Source organism: Ischnura elegans, chromosome 3, assembly GCF_921293095.1.
Source record: "Ischnura elegans chromosome 3, ioIscEleg1.1, whole genome shotgun sequence".
In the NCBI taxonomy this organism is placed as follows: Eukaryota; Metazoa; Arthropoda; class Insecta; order Odonata; family Coenagrionidae; genus Ischnura; species Ischnura elegans.
In genome coordinates this window covers 131,123,870-131,143,219 of record NC_060248.1, presented here as the reverse complement: position 1 = coordinate 131,143,219, position 19,350 = coordinate 131,123,870, and the positions used below count along the sequence as shown (strand labels likewise).

General features: G+C 41.2%; 1 protein-coding gene across 7 annotated transcripts in view; it reads right to left on the bottom strand.

Annotated features, from left to right (window-relative positions):
- The window catches only part of LOC124156587 (synaptic vesicle glycoprotein 2C-like), an 82,840-nt gene that overhangs the window by 22,804 nt on the left and 40,686 nt on the right, over positions 1-19,350 (bottom strand). For 2 of the 7 annotated variants that reach the window (XM_046531219.1, XM_046531220.1), the window contains exons 1-3: positions 3,042-3,167; positions 1,599-1,637; positions 671-673 (exon numbers count right to left, since the gene is read on the bottom strand). In XM_046531219.1, the coding sequence (XP_046387175.1) occupies positions 671-673; positions 1,599-1,637; positions 3,042-3,087 (88 nt within the window). In that variant the 5' untranslated portion in view covers positions 3,088-3,167. Of the gene's footprint in view, positions 1-670; positions 674-1,598; positions 1,638-3,041; positions 3,168-9,693; positions 11,121-19,350 lie in introns of those variants that run through there. The other 5 variants (XM_046531222.1, XM_046531224.1, XM_046531223.1 and 2 more) reach the window with 5 other exon arrangements.

The following is a 19,350-nucleotide window of genomic DNA, read 5'->3' as shown; positions in this document are numbered from 1 at the left end:
AAAAGTCGGATAAGCCGTGTGTCATTCATTTCCTGTTTATAAATTGGGGGAAATAATGCGTTTGCCACAATTGAAATTTTCATTAAATATTAAGGCGAAATAATTATAATAGCGAAAGTAAAGGGTGCTTTCCAATCACCTTGCGCAGATTAGCTCACATCGCAACAGATTGAAACACACTAGCGCAGACGGACAAGGGTGCAGGATGTGTTCCCATCCGTTTAGCGCAGATGACGTCACACCTGCGATTGGAACACGCTCCGAGCTAAACAGTTTAAAACAGATCAGCGCAGATACGCGATTGGAAAGTACCAAAGACACTTCATCCGACCCTGGAGCTAATTAGTGCGGTACCTCAAAACTGAGACTTGGGTTGACCTGTCAGACCTATTGCGCGGAAAAAAAACTTTATGAGTTCATAGAAAGTTTCGATTTACTACTCCTCTTATCTGTATGAAAAAAATATGAAGCAATTGATTTAGATGGAAATTCGCAATTGATAGTAAAAAAAATTCGAAAAGGTTAAAATTTATTTCAATGAAGTCAGGATACGTTGAAAAACAGAAATAAAGTGTTATACAATTTGAAAATGATGTAAAGAAGAAATAGAAGTTGATATTCCAAATTTGGGAGTTTAAATAAAGATAAAGTATTACTGAGAGACCAAAACCTTCTTCTGCTCTTCGTCTCTATAAGTATCTACATAATCTACTTTTAAAAATTGCAGGGATGATTCTAAAGAGGGTTACATTAATGATGGAGTGATGAAATAGAATATATCCAATAAAAACACACTAATGTCATGACGGATTCATAGAAATAAATTTTAAGCTTTTCGAATTTTTTTTTGCTATCAATTGCGAATTTCCATCTGAATCAATTCATTCATATTTTTTTCATAGAGATAAGAGGAGTAATAAATCGAAACTTTCTATGAACTTATAAAGTTTTTTTTCCGCGCAATAGGTCTGACAGGTCAACCCAAGTCTCAGTTTTGAGGTACCGCACTAATACACGTTATAATCATATAATATATAACTCAACAATTTGGAAAATGCATATTTGATAGTAGCGGAGGATAAGGGTAAATAAATGGGGACAAATTCATCTTCTGGTTTCACAATGTGAAGGGGCAGCTGTTCTGTTGTGTTTCTTGAATTGTCCAAGTTGAGTCGCGCCACTTCTTGGCAGTGCCACAAAACTTTCGGTTTTAGTTTTTCCTTTGTTTTTACTCCGTGGACAGGAGTGAATTTACGTCTTAGTGAGTCTTTCTCTGAACGTCGTGCAGAATAAATGGAAACGCCTGAGTGAGAATGAAGTCATCAGGATGGCAGTGGCAAACGCCCGCAGGGCTTAGGTTTGTGTCGTCGCAAAATTTATTTTTGGTAATAGTTAATTACGTCGTTCAAAATCATTACAGTCCACTTAAAACATAAAAATTTCACCTTTGGAAGTGATCAAAGCACGAGAATTTAACGACTTAGTTTCAACTAAACGAATTTTAATTTGTAAATAGTCAAACCGGGAAGGATGAAAATTAAAACGATTTTTAAGAGGAGAATCGGTGAGTAGACATAACATTAACATTTCTCTCTTACCTTTGGGAATGAATTGGCGCTTGGTGTCCTCCATGGCACCTGCAAAAACCAAAACGAGACTTCAGTGGATATATTCACTAACAGATTGGATAAAATACGGTTACAACTTCAAAATTCACTCCCAACCACCCCAACAATCCCATTCATTCCAGTTTTTCCATTTCTGAGGAGTGATTCCACAAAATTTACCACGAGAAATTTGGAGACTTTTGAGAAATGATTTCCTTAATTTTTAGGATATATAAGACTTATCCAGGGCCTAAAGTAAGATGTAAAGTGTGAACACTTCTCAATGAGACTTATAGACTTCAATATTTTTTTTTGTCATTCAAACTCCAAGATCATGCCAAATTGCAGCTTTTGCAAGAGTAGGATAAAATTTCAAAAGTAAAAAGTTTATTAAATCTAATTGTGTCTGATTATGAGCCTCTGATCTATATATAAACTAACATGTTAGCCCAAGTAACCTACTAATTCAAGATTGAGTACAAGAGAGGATTTTCTTATAAAACTGTATAACAGAATAAACCATGACCGTGTACGAACTATGATTCAGACTATTAAAGCTTAAACCATGTCAGGATGAACTACCATTTGCCCAATTAACAAAATTAAATTAAGAAAGAAGAACTTTGTACTTTCACATTAATATTTATTCACGACCATGGTTTCAACGTTAGACGTCATCCTCAGGTGAACTCTACAGAGGTCCATCACATCCTTTTATACCAGGCAAGGAGGGGTAGGGAGGAAGGTAATTAGGTTGAACGGATTGGTTAACAGAGAAGAGGGAGGGGGGAAAAAACCTTGGTCATGTGGTATGGAAATTATGGAAATTAACAAAATTCAAATTTTTTTAGAGAACTAGGTGCCTCTTGGATTTATGAAATAAATAAAACGAGAAGAGCCACTTCGAGGGGTCGTAAAAGTCCGTAATACCACTTGCAAAACATTATGTTCCAGAAAGACATTAATCTCGTAAAAAATGTTTCCACCACGTAAGAGATCAATTTGTAAATACTGAATAAAATACAGCAGATCGCAGGAGGAAAAGGAAATGAAAGAGGGCCTAATCTTCCTTTCACGGTGAGAGTGTGAATTTAGTCTCTGTCACGATAGAGTAAATAGAAACAATAGAAATAGGAAAGGAATAGAAATGTGAGGAATATTGCAAACGAGCTAACCTCATGCGTGTCAAAAATCTATTTAATACCAACAGACATAATAATAATAATAATAATAATAATAATAATAATAAGTGACCTATCATTCTAACAATAAGCAAGGTTTTTAATCCAAATGACAATGATAGTTGCTCTCACTGAATGAAACACTCATTGAATGAAAATGAAAAACGGTAAAAATAACATTCATATGCAAAAGATCTCAAAATAATAGTCATAATCACATTACTATACGGAAATCAGTCAAACAAACACTTACCATTTCTTTTAACTCCAGAATTTTGATAGTATTTTTCGCGTGCCATTGAAATGGATGATGTTTTTAAAATTAGATTATACAGTTCCCTCTCCTGTTACAAATGCAATGACCAAATGAAATAAACATCTTTTTCTATTTACTCAGAGGAAATAAATATAGCAACCGTTGCTTAGAGATAGAGTAAAGATTGCTGGCTTATCGACATGATTGATTTCATGTCACTTCATCCCTTGCTTGGAATGCTTCTGTTGTCAATTTGATTGCAGGAATTAGATGGAGATATAGTATACGAAGTGATGATTGGAAAAATATAAGAATTAGTGATTGAGGATTATTTACTCCCACAGCGGACAACCATGAAGCATTCGCGTTTCGCAGATCTGGCCGAGTATAGAATGGACGACATTCGCAGGAGTGAAAAGGTCATCCATATCCGTATTGAGGGGGCTAATTGCGAAGACGCTGTGACGCAGTGGATATTATTTAAATAGAAATTCCACAGATGGCCGTACAAAGGTCTTCAGAATACATAGATAAAGACTTCTGAGGCGTTATGCAGGAGGCGACCAGCTTGTATTCCTGGAGTCGCGTCAACAATTCTTCACTTTTCATTCAATTCACGTGTTTTGGAAACTTTCGTGGAAGACGCATCGACGCAGAGGACATTTCAAGAAACGAGCAGCGTCTTGCATGCAGTAGGATCATCCCGTTAGGAGAAGGTGTCATGGATTTGTATGCATATATGTTAGAGATGTGCTCTACTTCAAAAGGAATATTGTTTTCATTTTTATTGAACAACGACTCCATCCTCTTCGGAAATCATAAAGGTAAGTACGGTGATTAAACAATTGACTCGATGATTTTAATTCGCTCATAACAGTGCTATTCCTATTTCCGTAAAATTGAGCTTCACCCTCGAGCTCACGGCGTAATGTGTGAACCACTACTGATCTGATCGGTGAGTGCAAAGTAAGGCGAATGGTTTCCTCGCTGAATGTTGCTCGTAGAATCTCAAATCCACAAGCTTGCGTCATTGTCGAATCACCACAACGAAAGGGCTGGAATATCACGAGACGGAAGAATAGGATAGATGAATGGAGAGATGACGGTTATCTATACATGGAGAGATATGGATTTGATGTTGGAGGGGAGGTAGGGAGGGGAAGTCGGGTACTTGTAGGGAGGTGTGTGAAATCCATGACGATGCCCTTCTGCTGTGGAGATAAACTCGATGAATATTGGGAAAGTCTCGTATCAATGCATTCAAGGTTCAGGAAACTCGCGAAAAAAAAGTACATTGGGACTGAAGGAGTTCACGTTCAAGACTAGTGATCCGAATTTTGAAGAAAAAATGATTCCTCTTTTAATGATTCCTGATTTAGTTCCTACATCAATTATTACAATTTCAAAAAGATTGCGAGAAAGGTTTCTGGCATTTAAAATTCCAGTGGTGCCTCGCATATATTAAGGCGACGTAAAGCCAAAACAAAATAATTTAAAACGCACCATTTTCGAACAAAATACTTGGCATTTGTTTAGGAAATAGCACTACTTCAAACCAATTTATAAAATTTATAATTTTTTTTACTTAAAAAGTAAGCATGAAGTGGGATACCCTAGAAATATTATCACAGATCAAAAAGAGTTTCAATGGAGTCGAATAAAATTATTTTCATCCGCCTTTTTTCCGGATACAAACCGCTGCGCGGTGGCTTGGAAAACATTATGACGGATCCATTGACTAGTGGTATGTTATTTGGAGGAGGCGACCGGAAGCCAAGATTATTTGCACCATGAAGAAAGGGTAGAGAAGGAAGTGTGGAGAAAAACCCAACATATATACTATTCTACTCTCTGCAAAAGGCGCCAAGGGGACCACGGCTTAACGTCTGCTGCATGGAAATATCATCCACAAGCACTCAGGCGAGGATCGGGAAGGCTAAAAAATTTCTGCCACCTCCTGGATTTGAACTCGGACCCATAAGGTGGGAAGTCAACACCCTAGCCACCGCATACACCCGATCCCCGATGAATTAGTGTTGGTAATGCTTGGTAACGCAGTGGGGAGAGCGTTTGGCGAACAAACTCAATAGTGTACTCACCTACTCACTGCTCACCATTATCATCATAAGTCCAAAATCCTAATATTGATTTGTCGTAGCTCTCCAATCCGCTCCCCTGTCTGCTAGCCATTTCATATCAACGTATTTCTTCTCTTTCACATCCTTTGTAACCTCATGCGGAGCCGTCCCTTGCCCTTCTTCCCGTCCACCTATCCTAAGATTGTTTTCATCAGGCCATCATGCCACGTAACGTGGCCCACTAAGTTATACCGTCTTCTCCTCAGCGTTTTCAGAAGACTTCTCTTTTCTCCCAATCTTCTCAACACTTGCTCATTACTTACTCGGTCGATCGATTTTATCCTCATAATTTTTCGGTAGTATAACATATCGAATGCTTTCACCCTTTGACTTCTCTGCATCCGTCAACGTCCAAACCTCGCCCCCGTAGTGAAACTTGACGCCTACTAGACATACCACTCGTGCATTCAAATTTCTTTGAAGCCATAGCGAGTCCCCGGGAAATAATATCGTACACGTCTGACAAGGCGACCCACAGAAAGGACCTCTCCTCCTATCCTAAATGAGTGACATTGACTAGCCAGTGGCATAGTGTAGGGTGATCTCTACCCTCACATCAAAGCAATTCGAGATTCTAGTAGAAGCAACGAGTGAGTGAGGTGAAATTGACGGAGGGGTGAACTCAGTACTCTTCGCTCTGCGCGAAGGTTTACTGCTTTGAGTAGGTTGGCGTGCGAAACGGAGTAGGAACATGTCATTTTCATAAGGAAATCAAAATACTCCCTTTGCGGGATTTAGCTCTGGAAAAGTGTTGATTACTGCTGGAGAATATAAGCCTAGAGGAAGTATATACTTACTCTATGATAAAAGTTATCCAAATTTACAAAAAACTGTCGAGATTTTGATGTCACCATGAAAATAAAATTTCACACTACTACTTTTGAGTGATCAGCAAAGAAATGAATCATGCAAATCACTGTTGTTCCATGAAAATGGTGCTTTAAAGTCGACTCGAATACCTGAAAGACGTGTAATCATCTTAAATATATAAAGATTGAACTGTATGAATTCCTTAGAGTCTTATTTTACTAATGATTTTCGATGCATCTAGCTGTCTGTGATGACAACGTGAGGAGGAAACGAACAATAAACTAACGCTCTGACTCACCGGTATGGTCTGTAGAGTTACTTCAGAGGAAGCTAATTAAGGACGGCAAAGGTGAGATTCCACACGCTAATGTGCTAATGAGAGTGATTTGAATATACATACACACAGTTCAGCTAAGTTCAACACTCAGTACTTCTCTTTTCGTGATGTGGTTTCAAATCGTCGCAAAATTTCAAAAGACGCAGCGCGCCGGATGCCGGACGTTGGAATAGACAACTCCAGTCCTTTCGGTCTCATGCCACGGGTCGTACCACGACGACCGCTGAGACTACGGTATAATCAAAATCATCTTTTTGTTGATGAGATAAAATTAGTATATTCCACATTTTTTAAATATTAACCCTTTCTAACCCAGAGCTGTTTCTCGGAGAAATAAAATTTCAAGATTTTCATTTTGAAAACTTGAAAATTTTACACTAAATGATAATTATCCTGGCAGCTAAATATTTCGTCATTAAAATTTACACTACAAAATAATATTTAGTTTAGATATCTCCTAAATAGAGCTGAAAGTTTAAAATTTTTTGATGTTGCTTAGAAGCAACATTGAGTCATAAAGGGTTAATAACCAACAGGTTTTCTATATTAAATCGTAATATTTAAATAAATAAAGATCGTAGCACTTTTCCACAAATTTTTGACTGCATACAACGCGTTTCGGCTCACTGAGCCATCATCTGGTGCAAGACACTGTAAAACATTTGAAAATCACCTTTATACCCTTGAGAAAGGGGGCTGGGGAGGATTTGACAGGTTTGAAAAAGGGGTTGGGAACAGGCGTACAGAGTGGAGACGGTGAGAAAAGATACAACTAAGGGATGTGGGGAACCCACGTTGGAAGGAGGACTTCAGTCATAACTGTAAATGAACGACACGTGGGAGGAACCACAGAAAAACGGGAGGGGGGGGGGGGGGGGGTTGAGAAGACTTGTGGAAAAGTGCTACGATATTTTATTTATTTCAATACTTCCACCAATTGAAGCCTGAATCTGTTGAACTTAAATCCTACGCCTCTCTTTATGAGTGTTCAAGGTGTGTTCAGAAAATAACGGGAATTTTTAAATTTCACTTGTTTAGAGAGTCTGTTTGTCAATTTTTATTACTATTATGTTGGCATAAATTTTCCTAAATTATTATAAAATTTTCCACGGCATTCGTTTTTTACTTTTTCTGTGGTAGCCTCTAATGCTAAACGTGTTTTTATAAGCGCAGCGATTTTCGTTCTGTTAAAAGAAATGGATCAATGGATGATTACAAAGCGAAGAATGATCAGCAAAGTGTAAAAAATTGTGTGAAATGTAAAAAAAGGGCTATGGCGATTCTGCTATGAGTAAAACAAGAATTTGCGTGTGGTATAAGCGTTTCCAAGATGGTCTCAATGGACGTTTAAGATGACGAACGCCCCAGCACATCAAAAACCGATGAAAACGTGGAAAAAGTTAAATAAATGGTTGTAGGCATCTAATCTAAAGAATATCTAATGGGGACTATTTTGAAGGTGACAAAATTAATGTAGATGAATAAATAAATAAATATAAAAACGAGTGACTGATATCTCGCGCTCTCTCTTTGCTAAATAGTCCCCCATCCGGTAAGCATGGGGGGTTGGCAGGTCTATCTGGGGTCTATAAACACGCGTTTCCAAGTGATGGAAAGGACATAGCAATCTTCCCGATTCGTATTGAATGGCCTTTTGGTTATTTCCACTGCTTCTCTGATTATTCTAGGTAAATATCGTTTTTCTTTGGCCAGGAGTTTTGGTTTATCAAAGTTGATTGCATGTTATGGGTCTGACAAAACGCGTTGAGCAATTGCCGATTTCTCTTCTTGTCTAATCATCAGTGCTCGAGCATGTTCTTTTAAGCATGTTTCACTTCAGCCTGGCCTGACGATGTCTACAGGTGAAACGTTGCCATCACAACGAAAAATCGGACAGAACCCAAAAAATCTATCCTACTGCGAGCCTAAACGGCGCGAAAAATTATAATTACCGTTATTTTCTTAACACACCTCGTACCAAGACCGACTATATGACGCTGAAACCTACGTCAGTTTTCAATATTTATGATAAAAATCTGCATGTGAAATAAATTCAACCATGAAATGTTTCAGTGACGCTTGAAGCAGTCTCAGTAAGCCCGAGGATATGTTTTACAATAGGCTGTTTTCCCCCCGCCTGCGTCGTTGCTCCTGAAGACGGTGAGTTCATCGGCATTAGCGGCGGCCTCCGCAGGAACGCGATCCACCAACACACGTAGGTCAGTGTCCGGACAGCTCCGAATCCGGTTTCTGCAACCGCTCACGAGCGCCACCGTCGACACTGACAAATGGTTCCCGCTGCACCGACGCGTCGTCGAGTGTGATTGTCAGCGAACGGCACTTCCACGTTCAGCATTTTCAGTTGGAAGAGCTCCAAAAACTAACCGCTAGGATGCGCAATCAATTGATTCCAACTTCTGATTTCTTCGAGATCTATTCTCACTCATAACAGAGAAATTCCTTGTGAGCACATGGGACGGTTAAAACACGATTGACGGCATCGAGCCTCTAATAGCCCAAGCATGGGTGTACCCAGCGAGGGGCAGCCTCCCTAGAAGCAAAAATTGCAAAATTCTTTAAGCAAAATCAGTACTGAATTGAAACGAAAGCATTCAAAATAGTTTTCTTTAAACCTACGAAAAATGATATGTATTAGTATAAGATATGTACCTAACTAAAATAAAACTATTTTTTCATGGAAATAATCTCATAAACTAATAAAGCTCTGTTATAATTTTCTTCAATAGCATAGCATAGAGAGCGTATAATTGTTTTGTTGGCACTTTGATTAGGGGCAGTTTTAGGGGCATCCATTGCCACGTGAGGCATTTAGGGAATTACTTAAAATTAGGATTACTGACTTAATATGAGGGAATGAGAAGCTGACGGGTACGAGTGATTTTCTTTCTAAACAGAGTTAGGTACAGAGATTTACATAATAAATACTAAATAACAAGGGAAAGGAGTGAGTCCCTGTTCTCTACTGACATCGAGCAAAAGTCAAATGCACTGCTAAATATTTAGTTCACCTCGTTTTTTTTCTAACCCTGATTAGAAAGTGAAATCACCCGTACTCCTTGGCCTCTTACTCCCTCGTACGATGATGAAAAATTGTGAGCTTGCGACCTTCTGTGTACGACTGTTGTTCGCCGAAACGTCTCGTTTGCACAAATGAGGGAAATGAATCTCGCCGCCAGCGAATGCCAGGGCACACAGGTAGGACACAACCTACGATCGCCTGAGCTGCGGTCGGCAAACCGCATCACCTTCTACAGAGGCGGCGGCGTCTCCTTTGCCCGGGCCCACGAAAGCACTCCAAGCGTGGAAGAAGAATCCCCCACCCATCCCCCCTCACTCATCTCACCTGCGCAATCCGAATCTCGACGGCCGCGCATCTCGAGCCTCATCCACAGGTGGACGCTCGCCGGGGATCGAAGCGGGGCCTTCGGCTCGGAGGGGAACTCATGCACACCTGCGCGCAAACTCCTCTCCTCCTCGTCCCACTTGTGACGTGAGGGATCCTCTTTAATTCAAACGGACTCCATCGATAAAGCACTCGTCGCGGGCGACATGGCAACTGGCAGGGCTGCGAGCGAATGGCCGGGAATGACTCTCATTTGGCCGCGTGCTTTAACTTCATCCCCAGGAAGCGAAAACTGTGCAGTAAAAGGTTCATTCTCTCGACTCCTTCGGCGTCACTCGGTCCGAAGAGCAAAGGAATGGGCTACAGGACCCTCTAGAAATCTGCAGAGCGGCAAGTCTTACGGAAAGTTTCCACCACAACTTCATCGACAGAGCCCATCCGGGATGAAACGTAAAAAAGTAAGCTTTGCGATTCCAAAACGAACTCGAAATTGGTATGAAGGCTTCCTCTGTCTCTTTCGGTTCAGAAGACTAAGTCAACGGGATTCCTTCCGCACTTATCTATTTCCTCATATTTTGCACACGAATTCCGGCCAACTTCTTGACCGGATCACTGCCTGTGAATCAACATTTCCAAACAGTGGACGTTATCCTGAAGGACCGAAACCGGAGGTGCAAAGCATTTTAAAAATGGACTGAAAAACCGGTAAGAAAAAACTGAAGGAACAAGTATCATAGATCTTCAGATTGGCACGATCTTGATTAGAACGCACTACAAAACAATCTGAAGATGACGACTCTCCTGATTAGGATCCCAGGTTTGGATGTGTCGCCTTCAGCAGATCTCGAAGAGGCGTTGCAGTGTGCGGAAACTGGTGTCGTGATGATGAAGTTGATGGAGAATCACAAAGTTCAAAGTTGCTCATTCCAAGTGTACCGGAAACTCAGCGAGGATACAGGGTTTGAGAGGGGGTAAGCGACGGTGCCCAGTCTTTAACTGGACCTCCAAGGCCACCTCTAGTAGAACTCAAAACGGCGCTGCAGTGGACGGGAAACGCGAGTTGTGCCGATGACAGACCGAACGATGAAGAATCGCGAAGTTTAAATTTACTCATTCCCAGTGTGCCGGAAAAGCGGCTTTGGGGAGGGGTACGCGGTGATGCCCAATCTTGATCTGGCCCTCCTCCGAGAGCCACCTCCAGAAGGACCCCAGAACGGAGCTGCAGATCGCGAGACGTACTGTTGGATCACAAAATATTCGAAGTTTCTCAGCCCAAGTGCGCCGAAGGGTGCGGGTCTTGAGGATGGGGTCTTCCCTCTTCTGGAGTCGGCGGATGGCAACCTCAGACGAATTCGCAGCGATGAGGAGGCGGAGGGAGCTATAAGCGTGCTGTGTGCGCTCTGAGGTCACGGCGAGCACAGTGTCGGTCTGCAGATGAGACGACGGTCGGTCCGACTCCACGACTTTCGATCGACGGATGGTTGGGAGGGGGGAGGAGGGGAGGGGAGGTGGAATCAGCTGAGAGAGAAAGAGGCGCCAGACGGCGCCGCCCCGCTGTCTCCCTCCCTCCCTTTCTTTCTTTCTCTCTCTCTCTCTCTCTGGCAGCACACTCAACTCAGTCGATTATATGCCACGGATAGCCCCAAGTCGTGGGATGGGAAAGTGGGAGGGGGAGAGGAATGAGCGAGCGAAGCGCGCCAATCAGCAGAGCCCAAATTCTCCCCGCTCACCTCCACTACTGCCGCATTAATATTTTTTTCTTCCGCACGCACTCCACCTCCCACCCCCACCCCCTATCTTCCCACTCCACCGACAGAGGGGAGCGAGGGGAATCCGCATTTCCTACTCGACCCTCCCCCCAACCCTCGGGCGGAGGGCGCTCATTTCAATTGCCGTGGAGCATGTGTAAACACTGTTAATTACTTAATAACTAAACACACTGATACCTAATTAGAGAGCGCAAGGCGGCTGCGCAGTAGTCAGCATGCTGAACACGACATAGAAACTCGAAAGAATAAATTCAACGGATTCAAGAGCAACATAGTGGAACATTTACTTCTTAAAATAAAATTTAATTGCACTTTTCCACAACTATTTTATCTTTTTCGACATCGGTCGGAGCCATCATCTAAAATTATATCTTTTTAATATGATAAGTCTGTGATCCGAAACTCTTCGTGCACGTTAAACTTAATGAGGAAAAGTACAATAACACTTTATTGTTATTTTACTCAGAAGAATAGTTCTGAAATTATTGTGGAAACTATGAAAAGTTAGTTTATTAATGTCTTATAAATATGTTTACCTTATATCCCGATATCTCACAAACTACCATGTGGCTTAAATTTGACGGAAAGGACATTTAAATCGAATTAAACAAGAGGGCGTTTCTTCCGAGCGGTCGTAAGCTCAAAATAGCCAAAGATATTAGGGGGACTGGTTTATCACCGGAATATTTTACTCCAGAGAATTCCATCACGTCAAGATATAAATAAGAGTGGAGTAGTTTCGACTCCTCAGGATAATAATGTGGTGGTGTCCTTCCACGTAGCATTGCTACAGCCGTTAAAGTCGATATTACCACGTCCGTAGTGATTTCACCACGCTATTTTATTTAGTGTATCGCTGTACCGACTAAGATGGTCTCCACCCATGAAAAAGGGCTGTTGCCCTCTTCCCTGGGTAATGGGAGGCATAATTGTTGGCGGCCTCCAGCCACGGCAACTTCACAGGTTTCCGTATCATTTAAATGGACTACCTTACCTATGGATCGACCAATACCTCCTCAGAACGCCGTCGCATATTTTCCACGACTGCAAATTTGACGAATAAACCCGCTAATCTCGCAGCTAACCTCCACATCTAGGGGTCGACCCACCATCCGCAACCCGGTGGACGCACTCGTTGGATTTAAGCTTAGCGGCAGTATCGATATACATACATGTTCGGAAAAAAAATATTTGCCCTAAGTTCTACCCTGAGGAAGATGGCTGACATGGCCCTGGAAACAACAGTATCCAACGAAAAAAAAAACACCCGGATGGACACCCGAGAAATCTTTCTGAAAACCTCACGCTGAAAAAAAATTAAATTTTTGCCCTAAACTTATGCCATATTTTTGCCAATGTATTTACTCTCGAACCATATGTGAGTTAAGGATAGCTGTGCGTGAACTTCTCGATTTGATTCACTAACTTAGTTCTAACAGCATGGTATTCCATTTTAAGGTTTCTTGGATTATATTTAATGATAAAATTCGATAATATGATAAAAAAGAAGTGGTATAAGTAATAGTTATCCATCCAATATGTCTTCTCGATTTGTCCTGATGGTGGAACCAAAGGGTTGAAATGAATCAAAATTAAATTAAATTGTGTACAGTAAATTAAACAGCCCTTCACTTTTTACGGATGATGAAGTAGTAAAGCTCTCGATTGTAATATTCCTGCGTACTACAAGAGCGTTATCGCAGATGTAAAAGGTATGACAGATATCGTGGTGGTGAAGGTTTGGATGTTTTCCGGCGAATTGAGTGCAGAAAGGATTTTCGAGATCCCAACCGAGCGATGGGCTCCATGGTTTGCGACGTTCAAGAGGGCCACTCGGTCTCCGTGGGCAGCCGAGGAGCCTCCACCCGGTTGGACTTTCTGTACATTCTTGGTGGCATCGATGAACTGGGAAATCCCTGAAAAGTACACCTCGAGCTTGTGACCTGGATGATTTATCGCCACGGGTGCTATTAATATCCGCGATGGACATCAGTGGAAAACGTAAAAATACGTTCATTCAACTTTATTGGGGTAGCGATGGTAACGGAGATAACTCGTGTGCCATAAAATCGTAACTACTACGTAAGTTTTTTTATACCCTCACGAGAGTGGATTACGGGCACGCTAACTTATAGACACGAAGATAATTCCACCCCTTCGCTTTCGCCACAAATACAGAAACTGGATTTTCCACTGGAAGTAGAGCCATAATATTCAGAACAATAGATAACTACACTACAGACTATGAGGCGCCAGATACTCGGATGCCACGCGCTAGGCTTAGATTACTTGAGCAATTGAGAAACGATATTCTTAGAAGCGACGCGGAGTACCTACATCATATTAGAACCCCATTGTATTTCCAGGTTCGGCAGAAGTGATGAATGAAGAGATATATTTTGCCGAACGGATAGAGGGGCGAATTCGTTTTTCCCCCGAACCATAATGAACTATAATAAATGCTGTTCGTAATTTCCTCAGAGCAATTCTTTTTTAATTGTAAACGGCTGGTGTCATAGCACCTCCTGACATACGCCTGTTGAGGCGGCTAGCGGGGTTGTATATAGGTGTATATGTACAAGACAACAAAATATATAGTTAGATGGTGCGCTTTCCCTCGTGTTTTCCCTGTGTCCATTCAACTTTTTCACCCATTTTTTGCATGAATTTGGACCGAAGACTTTTTCAGTGATTATCTGACACATTTTTAGTTTTTTTTGGAACAACGGTATGGATCAAGTTCCATTAATACAGTTTCTTCGTTTCAGAATTCCATTCTATTATATTGGACCGGTAATTTTCCGCGTCGAAAAAGAAGCGCAAAAAAACGTATCGTAGCCGGTCGGCAAGTTCAATTACTTTCGTAGTAATCTGCTGGTCTCCCCTATTAATATTTTAGAATTTAACCTGATTAGGTCAAAAACACTGAGGGGAGATCCAATGAAATCAACCGCACAGACTGTTGATGGCATTTGACATGTTGATGCTAATAAATTCGCGGCAAAGGCAATGTTATTATCGAAAGGCAATGATCCAAACAGAAATACGAAGTTGCATTACTTTCCTGCTATTAGGTCAAGTAGATTTTTCTAACACAACATACAATCAACTGCAGTGGAACAAAATTTCCCCTTTCCGAATGCTGATAACAACCTAAATGCAGTGACAGCACCCTCAGTCGAAACTCAAGTTACTACATCTACATATATTCGTGACTAAGTCGAAGAGATACAACCAAGGGCAGATATGGACGCCCGAACTTATCATCGTGATGGCATAAAACCCAAGTGGTTATGACTTAATGGCTAAGAGGGACACACTCACTTTCCATCGCACCCCCTTATGAAGAAAAATTAACATATTTTATGCTTTCGACCGATGTTAGAGATAGCGCGCATGGCAATGAGGAATCCAGGTCACAGTTGTAAGGTACGCTTTCTTCCGTGACTGTACATGCAACTTTTTTTTTCGTATTTCGTGCATGCATGCGGAGTGAGGACTTCCGCAGTAGTTATCGCACATATCAAACATAGAAGCGTTACACGGATATTCAGCGAATTATGTTGAGAGCCGTTAGGGACTCGGAGGCTGCGCGCAATTTAGAATGGATATCTTTCATAACGACGAGGATAATGTCGTATTAGACCCACACTATAATTTCAGGTCCGGCACAAGCAAGAAATCAAGAGAGATGTGTTCCCGAACGGATAGGAATGTGAATTCGTTTATTGTTCTTGAGTTCATTAAATTCGGAAATTCTTCCGGTGAATATGGACAAAAATCATATATGTATGTATAGTTGATAGGAATTTGTTTACCACATTTGTGTAACTTTTTCCATCATAAAATTACACATATTTTAGATTTGAGAATCCCAGCGGAAAATGGGACGTTTAAAATAGCGCTTCTAATGAATATAGTCCAGTCACGCCAGCACGTGAGGGTATCAGCCAAGGTTAAGGACCGCATCATGCAAATAGAAGGAATTTTACCTCGTTAGACTCCTAAGTAGCCGAGTTCTTTCACCATCAAGGTAGGAAAATGCGAAACAATTGGTGATCATTCAATTCAATTAATTTCTTATCGTGGGCCATTTGGTCCATGAGATAATTTGCAAGTGCACAACAACTCAGTAAAACTCATTTGACAAAGGTTCAAAGAAAAAACACTACAGCAAGACTCAGTAAATGGAAAAAATTGAGAAAATAAAACTAAAAACAAAAACAAAAGATAAACCTATAAAAATATATACTTACGATTGCATCCCGAATGCGGATACCCGGGTATCTAGCCACACAACATTTTCAGACATTTTAAACACATTTGAAACATTGTTACAATTTATTAAAAAATATTCAGGTGTAACAGAAAAACGTAGGACCAATAGAAAATTATATCATGAATACATAATATATTCTCCCCTCATCACATCAGTACTCAAATCACGTCAGCATGGCTAGTTACACTGGGAATTGCCATGAACTATCATTAAACAACTTATATACTTTATTTTTAAATACATGTATTGATGGCAAATTTCTTATTTCTATCGGGAGTGAGTTCCATATTCTGGCCGCTGTAACAATGAATGATTTATTGAGGTGAGATGTTCTATGAGGGGGATACGAATGTCAAAGCTGTGATTTCTAGTGGGTATGAAATGAATATTTCTTTTCCAAATAAATCTTTTCTACAGATAAGGCGGGTTACCAGAAGAAAGTATTTTGTACGTGAGGCAGGTGAGATGATAAAGGCATTGCCAGGTGAGATGCATGCATTCAATGCATGATAAAAGATTTTCCCATGAAATTAAGAGCAAAGCAAACTGATTTGGGTGTAAGCAGGTCGAGACGGACCCCGAGTCCGACGCCGGACCTTAAAGAGTAAAAGGATTGGAAGAGGGCGGGTAGCTATCGCCCTCGTCGGTGAACATGTGTACCGACTCATCATATGCATATCGTGACGTGGGAAATTAACGCATCAATGAACCCGGGAGGAAAATTATTAAGCAAACGTCAAAAAGAAATAAAGCGTATCAAAACATTTTTATTTTACAAACGATTGGAAGATCAATGAGCTTCCCTCGAATGATTTTTTTTGACACTCAAATGTGCAACAATAGCTTGTCATTCGTTAATCGCATGTAAGTCACGTGACGCAATACCGCGTTACCATTGAGACGCTTGAGGTATTCCGAGACCAATGTGGTGACGCCACCCGGCCTCTTTTTTTTATTCCGTACTTCATGCGCCCGACTTGAGATTACAGCGTGGACTTCATCCTATCCTGATGATAAGCAACACGCACGACATGGCACGAAAAAGGCCATTTTAGGGAGGGTTCTGCTGGAAGGGGAGGGAAAAGGGGAAGGTGCTCATATCCGGAGGAAGATGCTTATTTCCAGCCTTCACCAGCCACGACAGTTCGCTCGCATATAATATACGTATGCATCCCATGTTTTTTAAATCGACCCATACAATGGGGTCATTCCCGGCCAAAAATAGAACCAAAATTATGGAGCAGGGAGGAAACATGGCTGCGATCATGGTTGGGGGTAACCAAAGAATAAGATTATACATACGTACCTACTAGGTGGTGAACGATTGTGTCACGAAATTTTAACTCTATAAGATAGCTGATACCAGCCGATACCAAGATTACTAATGATTAGAGATACGTGGAAATCGCACTTTCATTTTTATTTTATCGCACTTTCAATAACAGTTTATCGCATTTTGTAGCGTCTATTTTTTTATTTTCATAGTGAGGTAGATGAGGATAAAATGTAGTGAAACACAGTTATGACAAAATACAGAATATTCCAAATAATTATGCTGTAGAACAATAATAAATTAAGGAATAAGACATATAGTGGCGGAGGCGTCGCTTGCCCGCGCCCACTTGTAGTTCGCGGCCACGTAGAGTCCCAGCCAAGTGTAGCAGCTGGCCAGTCGCTCACATGCTAATATTATGCGGTGAGTGTCGGCGGAGCATTTAAACAGCGCTCGACACAAAATTTACGAATTTTTCCGTCGAAAAGGCAAATTTTCGTAAAAATATCATAAAAGTCCAGTCATCGCATCTATGTCGCATTTGCGATTTTCACGCATTTCACGATTTTATTGGCCCTGTTGCTGGATGCCTTGGAAAATTCATGACATGGAATGCTTTGCCTCTATTTGCCTTTGCCTTTGTCCAGAGTTCCGGCAACATGGCAAACTCACGGCCAATCGGAACGCTTGGCTCAAAATTTCTGTAGTTTGAAAATGGTGCGTTTTCGACCTAAACATCATTTCAATGTTGGTCCCTGCTGGCAACAGCTACCCAGGGTTAGAATTTCGTGACATAATTTTTATCTGCATTTTATATTCATTTAAAGGTCACGAAAGAAAGAATCACGGCCCTTAAGGAACACATGAGAGCAGAGTTATAGGACTTCTTCGAGGAGTATAATTAACGTGAGAATACTTCCTCGCGTTAATCATAGGCTTAATGGCTGCAGTGAATCTTTATCGGGCTTCCAACCGAGTCAAACTCTCTCCATTTATGCCGACGTTTCAGTGGAATACTCGTGCATCGTCCTAAGAATCATCAATCGGATCAATCAACCTCGAGGAAGATGGAAAAGTATCAAATTGAAACGTTGACAGTAATGGAGCAGCCGACTCGGTGGGAATCCCGAGTGGAACGGTGTTTCCACCCCCCCCCTCCCCCCTTCGCCCTCTCTTCGTCCCCTCCCCTCCTCCACCATAGCAACCCTCCCTCCCACGTCGCTTTCTCGGTCGTTACTCCGCGTATATATTCTACTACCCCTTCCATTTCTCTACACCCTCTCGCATCGCTTGCACCACATTCAACTGGAAAAATATAACTCCAACTCTCTCGGCACCTTCATCTTTCGACTGAAGTCCTTGAGGATACACTTTTCGAGGGAACGCTCACCCTTCCATTTTCACATCTCAATTCTGTGCATTTACAAGGCGGAGAAAAAGTGTGTGGCGAAATTTAAAGCCTGCATGGATGATGGCAGCGGGTGCCCTTAGGAGGTTACAACCATCGAGGCCCATGCCTCAACCATGTCACAGAAATTGCACGACACAAAGGGGAAGGGAAATAAAATCTCAAGCTCTCCGTTTCCCAATGCAGGGTATTAACACTAAATTACTCATAAGCAATAAGAGCGTTCATAGAATGTCTTATAACATCAATGTACAAGGTGTATTATGATAAATTACTTCAATCAGAAAATAAATACAAAACCCATCTTTTTGAAAACTTTATGTTCAACAAAAACTTCAACTTCTTTACTGCAGTGAGTTACAACGAAAAATAATTACATCTTAAAGATAGTACTTGAAACAAATGAGGGATTGGATTACTTATAGCGCATTATTTTATTTGCTTATGTTAAATTGATCCAACATATTATAAAGCATCTTTTTGTAGTGTTTATGTATGGGGAGAATTTCCATGAGTAGCATATCTACCGCTCTAAGGATCATATTTACTCCGGCGATGCTTTATGTTTGTGACAGAGTATTAAGTAAGATGAATAAGAAGCTCTTCGCGACAGCGCTGGCTCCCCTCAACGATATCGCTGGCATTTCTAGACGCCGTTTTTCAATTTTGAATACGTTGTTTCTCATTTCGTCAAACGGGTGATGGCGTCCATTTGGGCCGACGCGACGCTTCAGTGTTTTTAACTTTATAACAAGGAGTCAATGACATCTAAACGCCAACTTGAGCAGTTTGATGCTGCCAAGGAAACGACAACACTCACAGTCACGTCCCCCACTCCTTGTTTGGTCACACTTTGGCATAGATTGGAGGGGCACACCATAGGTTACAGAAGGGGAGTTGAATTTGGAAATTTGAAAAAATGAAGGAT